The sequence below is a fragment of the Carlito syrichta genome, unplaced genomic scaffold (assembly GCF_000164805.1).
Source record: "Carlito syrichta isolate Samal-C Ts95f unplaced genomic scaffold, Tarsius_syrichta-2.0.1 Scaffold309649, whole genome shotgun sequence".
NCBI lineage: Eukaryota > Metazoa > Chordata > Mammalia > Primates > Tarsiidae > Carlito > Carlito syrichta.
Window position 1 is genome coordinate 79378 of NW_007253745.1, and position 9234 is coordinate 88611.

Here is a 9234-nt window from a genome sequence, read left to right on the forward strand (position 1 = left end):
CAGGCGGGTCTCGAACCTGTGGGCTCAGGCAATCCACTCACCTCAGCCTCCCAAAGCGCTGGGATTACAGGCTGAGCCACCGAGCTGGCTAGCTCTGCCTTTTTATGATGAAAAACTTGTTTCCTGAGCTTCCTAGTGCACTCCTTTCCCGGCCTTCTGCCATTCCAGGAGAGTGAGAAAGAGGGGAGCAGCCTCCCTCTTCGCTCTCTGTGGCACCAAAATCTGACTATCTGACCTGGAACTTTCTGTGTGCCCAATTGACCCAGAGCCCCAAGGGTAGCACTCAGAGAGTGGGCAAAAGGGTGGTACAGGTAACCCAACCCCCTATCTCTGAGGCCATGACAGGGACACAGGAAGGAGGCAGGGGCAATAGTATGAACTGAGACTTCGAATGTTCAAAACCTTGCCTCCACCTGTCTCTCCAGCTCACCTGAGGGGGAGTCAGGAGAAAGATGGGAGCCAGAGGTCTGGACACATTCCTACCTTCATTCCAAATGAGAATCCCATGAAAGTAGGAAGGGGCTGCAGAATAGTTGTATTTACATAGCTCACCCACACATGTCACCTGGGCACCGATGTTTCTGGCTTTGTAAAATGGAGCGGTGGTGTTGACAGTGTATGGGGTAGGGGTTAAGACAGTGGGCTCTGGAATTTATATCTTAGATCTGCTACTATGAGCTGTGAGATCATGAAGCATATGCCATTTTTCTGTACCTTTGTATCTTCATATATAAAAGAACAGCAGTGGAGATAATCATTGAACCATCTCATAAAACTGTAGAGAAAGGCGGGCTCGGTGGCTCAGCCTGTAATCCCGCGCCTTGGGAGGCTGAGGTGAGTGGATTGCCCGAGCCCGCGGGTTCAAGACCCGCCTAGGCAACTTGGTGAGACCTCATCTCTACAATAAAAAATAAAAAAAGTAGCCGGGTGTGGTAGTACACGCCTGTAGTTCCAGCTACTTGGAAGGCTGAGGTGGGAGGATCGCCGGAGCCCAGCAGGTCGAGGCTGCGGTGGCTGGGAGCGGCCACTGCACTCCAGTCTGGGCGACAGAGTGAGACTCAACTCAAAAAAAAAAAAAACTGCAGAGAGGATTAAATGAGATAATCCATGCGAGGCTCTGCGGACCTGACCTGTTCCTGCTGCTCACTGAGATTCCATGTGTGTCTTGGCCAGCGATGACCAGATCCTGGAGTGGTGTGGGGAGGATGCCATCCACTACCTATCCTTCCAGAGGCACATCATCTTCCTGCTGGTGGTGGTCAGCTTCTTGTCCCTGTGTGTCATCCTGCCTGTCAACCTCTCTGGGGACTTACTGGGTAATGACCCTTCTCACCCTTGTCTGTGTTAGAATGGAGCAGAGTGGCAGTCCTAGGGAAATGGGCTCATCATGGTAGACCAGAACCCCAGGGGTCATGTTCAAGTGCAGCTGTGAGAAGGTCTCAAGGTGACTTCCTGAATGTTTCCATTTGAATTAATGATTGGGAGAAGAATCTACCCCAAGCCTGGGCAAGAGTTGGGACTCTTAATATCAATTCTGGTTCTATCTGAATAGGAGAAAAAAGCTCCCCCAAATGTATAGGATCAAGAGCTTTCAGAGAATGTTTTAGACTTTCCTGCCCTCATCCAAATTAGGAGATCACAATTAGTGGACTCAGAAGGTATCTGTGATACTCACTCAGAATCAGAAACTTTATAGCTATGGGTACCCATAGGAATCCAGCTTCCAAAATACCATCACGAATCCACTTTTTTTTTTTTGAATTGGAATCTCACATCTTTGCCCAGGCTGGAGTGCAGTGGCACACTACACCCGCAGCCACCCCTGTGTCGACTTGGTAGACTCCGGTGATCCTTCTGCCTCAGCCTTCCAAGTAGCCAGAACTACAGGTGTGTGCTACCACACCCAGATAATTTTTTATTGTAGAGACGAGGTCTTGCCAAGTTGCCCAGGCTGGTCTCAAAACCGTGGGCTCAGGCAATCCACTCGCCTCGACCTCCCAAAGTGCTGGGATTAAAGGCTGAGCCACCAAGCCCGGCCACAAATCCACTTCTAATGCCCAGCAATTCCCAACCTTTGTTTTGGTAACTACCTAGGATGTTTCCAGTTTTCTCAAAACAAGATGAATTTAAACTTAGACTTCACCTGCATAGTGGATTGAGAAGTTGTCAGGAAGCCTGCTAGTTCAAACAGAGGCCTTGATGGTTTTAGCTCTGAAAAGACCGGACAGATGTTTTCTTCTGACTGGCTCAGGCATCTCAGATCCTCCTCCCCAGAGCTCCACCAACCAAGGCTGATGATGCTCTCTCCTGCTAACCCATACGACTCTGGATCTAAGTATCTGTATTTCCCTGCAGATAAAGACCCTTACAATTTTGGGAGGACAACTATAGTCAACCTGCAGACTGAGTGAGTATGGAGCGGGTAAAGATGAGGGTACTGATGGGGAGACCAAGGAGAAGGCAGATTCCAGAGCTGGGGTGGGCCAGGATGGTCCAAAGCGATCAGACTGATGTCTGAAAGCCCCCTGCAGCTCACATATTGCTGGGCCACAGGCACGAACATGCCACCGGCAGCTGCTGTTTTGTGGGAGCCTTTATGAAGCACGGAAAGCCCTGTGGATCTGGAGTTCGTTTCTCAGGACAGGGACAGGGACCTTTCTGAAGTATGCGTGGGGGACTGAGGGACATTGGCCGTGCAGGCTCTGTGGGAGGCGTCTGTTGTGATGATGCCATGGGCCCTCGGCTCAGTGCCCACTGAGCGTCACCAGGCCCCAGCCCTATGCCCCAGCCTCCACCTGGGATCCCAGCCCTGATGGCAGGTGGTCTCCTCTTCCCCCAGCAACAACCTCCTCTGGCTGCACACCATCTTCGCTGTCATTTACCTCCTCCTCACTGTGGGCTTCATGCGGCACCACACTCAGTCCATCAGGTACAAGGAAGAGAGTCTGGTGAGTGAGGCTGGGCTGGGGACGTGCTGGGAGGGGCTCAGGTGGCAGCCGGCGAGGAAGGACCTCCCACGTCACAGGACCTTGACAGTGGGGAGCTCAAGGAGGGTGGTGGCTTGCATATTCACACTCACACTTGGTCTTGTATATATATTTTTAATTTCCTGGTGGACTGTTTTTAAGATTTGGATACTTCCCCCCATTCTGCCAATTTGCCCTTTGATTTGTGGGGCTGGGGCTAATAGTTCCTGAGGCTGAGTAAAGAAGAAATTTGGGTGGAGAGCAGCCCTTTGTCTTTGCAACCCACAGCTGGGCAGGGAAGGGGAGTTTCTATGACTTGGTTCTAGGTCTGGCCCCCCTCTGCCCTCTGATCTGCTGTGTGACCCCATTGAGTCACTCCCCGTCTTTGGGTTGTTTTTCCTTCTCCTGCCATGCACAGGAGCTGCTTTGGAAATGGATTCTCTGTACAGCCTGAAAGAAGATCCTGTGTAAATAACATGCTTTGGGGCTCTCCCAGGTCACAAAGGAAGAACCCCGAGTCTTCTGATTTTCCACTGTTTTCTCTCGGGAGCCTTGCACGAGGTGGGAAACCTGGGCCCACCCACAAACTGGCCTGCCCCAGTGACTTCTCTCCCTGTTGTGTTCTCCAATAGGTGCGGCGGACCCTGTTCATCACAGGGCTCCCCAGAGATGCCAAGAAGGAGGCTGTGGAGAGTCACTTCCGGTAAGCAGGGAGAGGAGAGCTGAGCCCAACCCCAACCCCCCCCATCCCCCACCAGGCATAGTCCCATGGAGTAAGTGCCTTAGGGGAGTGCCTCCGTCATTTACTTGGTGTCTGGGTGAGATCCGAAAAGGACCTGGCCCTGCCGCCCAAGCATCAAATGGCTCCCAGGTACCAACTCTGGGGGTGCCGTGCCAGCATCGGGGCTTGGATGGCCCATTCTCTGCAGGCAGCCACAGCCGCCCATGTGATCCCAGTGTCCAAAGTACAGGCCAGGCTGTAGATGCAAATAAACATCTTGAGAGGACACAGGAAAAGAAAATGGGACACCGGGGATTCTCAGCAACAGCTTTGCAGGATAAGAGATACGTGAGCCGAGCTTTTATGCTGACCCACAGAGCTAGAGTGTCAGAGGTGGATGTACCTCGGGCCATCTCTGCGTTTGTTGGTTCATCCACTCACTCAGCAGGTGTCTGTCGAGTGAGCACTCTGTTGTGTTGGAGTCCAGGCTCTTGTCAGCAGAACCTCCTTTTTGGCAGCCCCCCACGAGCATCTGCAGGTGGAGACTGGAGGCAAGGCTTTCCCGTGAGGAGGCTGTGTGTCCAGCCACGAATGCAAGAAGAGACTGGGAGCATCAGGAAGGGGGGTGAGGTGGGGGTGAGCAGGCCCGGAAGGCTCCCAGGACCCCAAGCCCGAGGACCTGAAGGCTGCGCTCAGGGCTGAGATTTTCTTCTCTCTTCATTTCTTATCCACTAAGCGGTCGGTATGTGGCATGGTCTAGGGGTCAGCTACAGTTTAACTCTGCACTGCTTATGAAGAAAGCACTTGCTAAGCAAATTATTAGCCTAAACAGAATCGTAAAGTCAGTGTTTGAAATTCAACTGGCTTCTTCGTCAGAAACTGCGAGTATTTTAGAAATGTTCATTTAGGTCTAAATACTCAACATTGGAATCATTTTTCTCTATTCCTTGAAATAACGCCAGCTAGGAACACTTGGAAATGGTAGTTCCAAGTACTGTATAACCTTAAAGGAAAAAAAAGGCCCCTCGTTCCCAGACAAACATTGCATGACTCATGCGTTCCTCTATTTTAGGAGGCCTTTTTAGTGAGCATGCTGCAATCCATGGGGATTGTTAGGTGAATCTGCCTTGCAGCAGGGCTGCCTAAATGGGGGTTCTCTTCTTCATAGCTCTTATTGGGACCTGAAATTATCCTACCGTTTAATTGAATGATGTGTCTGTGGACTGTCTCTCTCACTAAAACGTGTGCCAGCACCTAGAGGAGTGTCTGGCATGTAGGAGGTGGGGATTGACATGGTCCTGGAGTCCTCCGGAGTTATGTGTACAGTTTTGTGTGTACAGTGAGGGGACATCGCACGAACTGGGCAGCCTGTATTTTTTTTTTTTTTTGAGTTGGAGTCTCACTCTGTCACCCAGACTGGAGTGCAGTGGCCACTTCCGGCCACCACAGCCTCAACCTGCTGGGCTCTGGGGATCCTTCCGCCTCAGCCTTCCGAATAGCTGGAACTACAGGCACGCGCTACCACACCTGGCTAATTTTTGATTTATTGTGGAGATGAGGTCTCACCAAGTTGCCCAGGTGGGTCTCGAACCTGCAGGCTCAGGCAATCCACTCACCTCAGCCTCCCAAGGTGCGGGATTACAGGCTGAGCCACTGAGCCCGGCTAGGCAGCCTATATTGACCTCCCAACTCAGACACTCACTCGTTGTGTGACATTGGGCACAAGCCATTTGACTTCTGGGGTCCTCAGTTTGCTCCTCTGTAAGATGGGGGTAAAATCTCACAGGATAAATAAGTTAATATAGGTAACAATACATGGTCAGTAGTGAGTATGTAAGTATTTCGCTGCTTTGTTAGTATGTAAGCAGACGTTCTCTGGGCTGAGAGTCTTTTTGCCACTGCATCCGGCTGTGATTGGCTTTTCATAGTGCTCCTTGCCACAGGGCTCCAGGCTCACAAAACGCTCTCCTGCCTGGGATCTCAGTGTCATCTTACTTTTAGACCCTCTAAAGGGTTTGTGGCCTTCAAAAAGCCTACCTGAACAAGATTTCAGTGATACTCGGGGTAGATACTGACCTAGAGCCAACAGGAGCCCTATTTGTTTGGGTGGCTGAGAGGATTGGCGACATGCTCATTTTCCCCATGAGAAATGCCAGCGGAAGGAAAGCCAAGTGGGTACAAACTTGTCCGTTCCAGGCAGTTAGCTTCATGCTATTAAGAAAGGGCTCTTTGTGTTAAATTTTACAATTTTCCCCTTTGAGGGGGTAAAAGATGAAGGGAAAAGAGGTCTCCGCTGGCCAGAAACCAGCAGCGTGATCGTCCTGCCATCCTTGGGGACTTGGGTTTCTCTCTTGCCTGGGGTATTCTCTTGTCCAATGGCGTCCTTTGCCTGCTTTCCTCCCTGGCCACAGGGACGCGTATCCCACGTGCGAGGTGGTGGATGTTCAGCTGTGTTATAACGTGGCCAAGCTCATCTACCTGTGCAAGGAGAGGTAAGGGCAGCGGTAGGTAGGTGGTTCGGCCGCCCTGGAGCTTTCTGACCTCTTCCCACCTCCTTCCTTGCTGAGCTGGGATCCCCTAGCTGGGAAGGGAGAAGGGAGTCCTGTCCCTTTCTTCTTCAGAAAGCTGGACTCCCTTTTCTCTTCTGGTGACCGACAGTGGGACAGTGGGTGTGGGTCCAGGCCACTGGATTGTGAGACTGAAGTGTGTGTCCCTGCTCTCACCCCAACAGAAAGAAGACCGAGACAAGCCTGACCTACTACACAAACCTGCAGGTGAAGACAGGCCAGCGGACCCTTATTAACCCCAAGCCCTGTGGTCAGTTCTGCTGCTGCGAAGTGCAGGGCTGTGAGCGGGTAAGGGCCCCCCCCAGGATGGGAGTGCGGACGCAGACACTGGGGTGCCTGGACACCTGCACAGGGCCATGTCATCCCAAGGGGATGTGTCTCCTGGCAGGAGGACGCCCTCTCTTACTATACGCGCATGAAGGACAGGCTGCTGGAGAGGATCACAGAGGAGGAGCGCCACGTCCAGGACCAGCCCCTGGGGATGGCCTTCGTCACCTTCCAGGAGAAGTCCATGGCCACATAGTGAGCATGGGCACATCCCAGCCCCTTCTAGGGTGGCTTTGTACCCCCTCCAGATAGCTTGCTGTCCCTCCTAGGTAGAGATGGTACTGCTGACTCACCATCGCTGTGGTTTGTGATGTTTCCACTTCCTCCCCAGCCATCCTCACTCACCCATTGGTGAGCCCTGCTCATGTTTGTACAACAGCTGGTGGGGACTGGGTATGGGCAGCAGACACAGAGTGGGTGATTCTAGCTGACCACTCTCTGGTTGATGTGGCCTGTCCCCACTGCTGGGTTCTCCCCAGCTGCCCCGGGACCCATCCTGCTGGCTCTATGTCCCAGCATTCTGCTGTGGGTGGTGGAGAGTGGGGGTGGATGCACCCTCCTTTCAGACATCTGCTTGAGAACTGCAGGTCCTTCTTCTGTCTGTGGGCTCCCAATCTTCCAGCAAATACAAAGCTGTGGGGAAAGACCCCCAGGCACTCCAGGATGCTCACTGCCGTGGCAACCTGGCACTGCGAGTGGCTTTTTTTTCTTCTTTTTTTCTTTTTAGTTGGAGTCTTACTCTGTCACCCAGGCTAGAGTGCAGTGGCACGCTCATGGCTACTGCAGCCTTCACCTGCTGGGCTCAGGCGATCCTTCCACATCAGCCTTCCAAGTAGCTGGAACTACAGGCGTGTGCCACCACACCCGGCTAATTTTTTTTTGAGTTGGAGTCTCCCTCTGTTGCTCAAACTGGAGTGCAGTGGCCGCTCCCAGCCACCGCAGCCTCAACCCGGTGGGCTCCGGTGATCCTTCCGCCTCAGCCTTCCAAGTAGCTGGAACTACAGGCACGCGCTACCATACCCAGCTAATTTTTGATTTATTGTAGAGATGAGGTCTCGCCAAGTTACCCAGGCGGGTCTCGAACCTGTGGGCTCAGGCAATCCACTCACCTCAGCCTCCCAAAGGTGCGGGATTACAGGCTGAGCCACCGAGCCCGGCTTAATTTTTTTATACATATATTATGGAGACAAGTTCTCACCAAGTTGCCCAGGCTGGTCTCGAACCCCTAGGCTTAGGCAGTCCTCTTGTTTTCGCCTCCTAAAGTGCTGGGATTATAGGCGTGAGCCACTGCACCTGGCTGTGAGTGGCTTTTCATAGTGTTCCACGGGGCTCCAAGCTCACAAAATGCTCTCATGCCTGGGATCTCGGTGTCATCTTGCCTTGGGAGCAGCGGGAGATTGGGTCAGGAGAGGGGTGTAGAAAGGAGGTGACGCAGCCAATGTCCCTCTCCCACCTTCCCTGCCTTGGGCATCTTGACCCTGGGAATGGTCTCCTGGATGTTTCCCACAGTGGTTCCGGCTTCACTGCAGACACTAGAAGGGGAGAAAAGAGGAAGGGTATTCTGAGGCTGCAGTAGAGGGCTGGAGGGTTCCTTATGGGAGGGTACATGGGGAAAGACTGTGGCCCACTGAGATGGTGAGGGTGAGGTGGGCATCCTGGGGAGGCAGTATGTCACGTGGCCTAGTGCTACTCTTGGGCCTGAGGAAGAAGTGAGGGAGTGAAAAAGTGAGGCCCTTGGCCTGGCAACAGGATCAGACCAGGGTCCCAGCTTCACTGAGCAGGGCAGAGGGGGCTAGCCCATGGAGAAGCTATGTGTGGGGGTATGTTAACCTCAGTTTCCTTAGGGAAAAATGGAAATAGTACTCCTTTGCTTGCAGGGCTGTTGTGAGGATTAAACATCCTCCACATGGTATGCCAAGTAAGGTGCCTTGTACACAGCCTTAATTCTAATAAAATCAAAATAAAGCAAATATCCTGTGTCACTAGGCTCCCACTCTTACTCAGTACCCATCTGCCACATTTGCGCATGATAACTTGGGTATGCTGGGTCTTGAGTGTTTCTGCATTTCCTGGCAGCATCCTGAAAGACTTCAATGCCTGCAAGTGTCAGAGCCTTCGGTGCAAAGGTGAGCCACAGCCATCCTCCCACAGCAGAGAGCTCCACACCTCCAAGTGGACGGTCACCTTCGCCGCTTACCCCGAGGACATATGCTGGTGAGCTCCAGGCCAGGGAAAGAGGGGGAGAGGCGCCTGGGCTCCTGGGGGGCTGCCTCACACCCTGGAGCACAGGTGTGCCTGACAGTCAGTGGAGGTCTACACACATCTGTGACTCTCTGGGTCAGGGTACTGTGATGTCCTCCATGCAGCCTGACTGGGGTGTCCATACACAGTGCCTTCCTCCAGTGTTACTCCATAGCATTCAAGCACTCTCCAGTAGGAATAAAACGTGAGCTCTGCGTGTCATTTTGAATTTCCTAGTAGCCATGTTCAAAAAAAGTAATGAGAAGCAGTCGAAATTCAGGTTAAGAATTCATCTCAGATGGGCTCGGTGGCTCAGCCTGTAATCCTGCACCTTGGGAGGCTGAGGTGAGTAGATTGCCTGAGCCTGCGGGTTCGAGACCCGCCTGGCCAACTTGGCAAGACCTCATCTCTA

At 52.6% G+C, this 9234-nt stretch overlaps 1 protein-coding gene across 1 annotated transcript in view; it reads left to right on the forward strand.

Annotated features, from left to right (window-relative positions):
* Window positions 1–9234, forward strand: part of TMEM63A (transmembrane protein 63A) — a 36781-nt gene that overhangs the window by 13890 nt on the left and 13657 nt on the right. The window contains exons 6-13 of the mRNA XM_008067505.1: window positions 1174–1316; window positions 2356–2407; window positions 2840–2948; window positions 3599–3669; window positions 6099–6179; window positions 6419–6542; window positions 6643–6776; window positions 8658–8795. Of these exons, the coding sequence (XP_008065696.1) occupies window positions 1174–1316; window positions 2356–2407; window positions 2840–2948; window positions 3599–3669; window positions 6099–6179; window positions 6419–6542; window positions 6643–6776; window positions 8658–8795 (852 nt within the window). The remainder of the gene's footprint in view (window positions 1–1173; window positions 1317–2355; window positions 2408–2839; window positions 2949–3598; window positions 3670–6098; window positions 6180–6418; window positions 6543–6642; window positions 6777–8657; window positions 8796–9234) is intronic.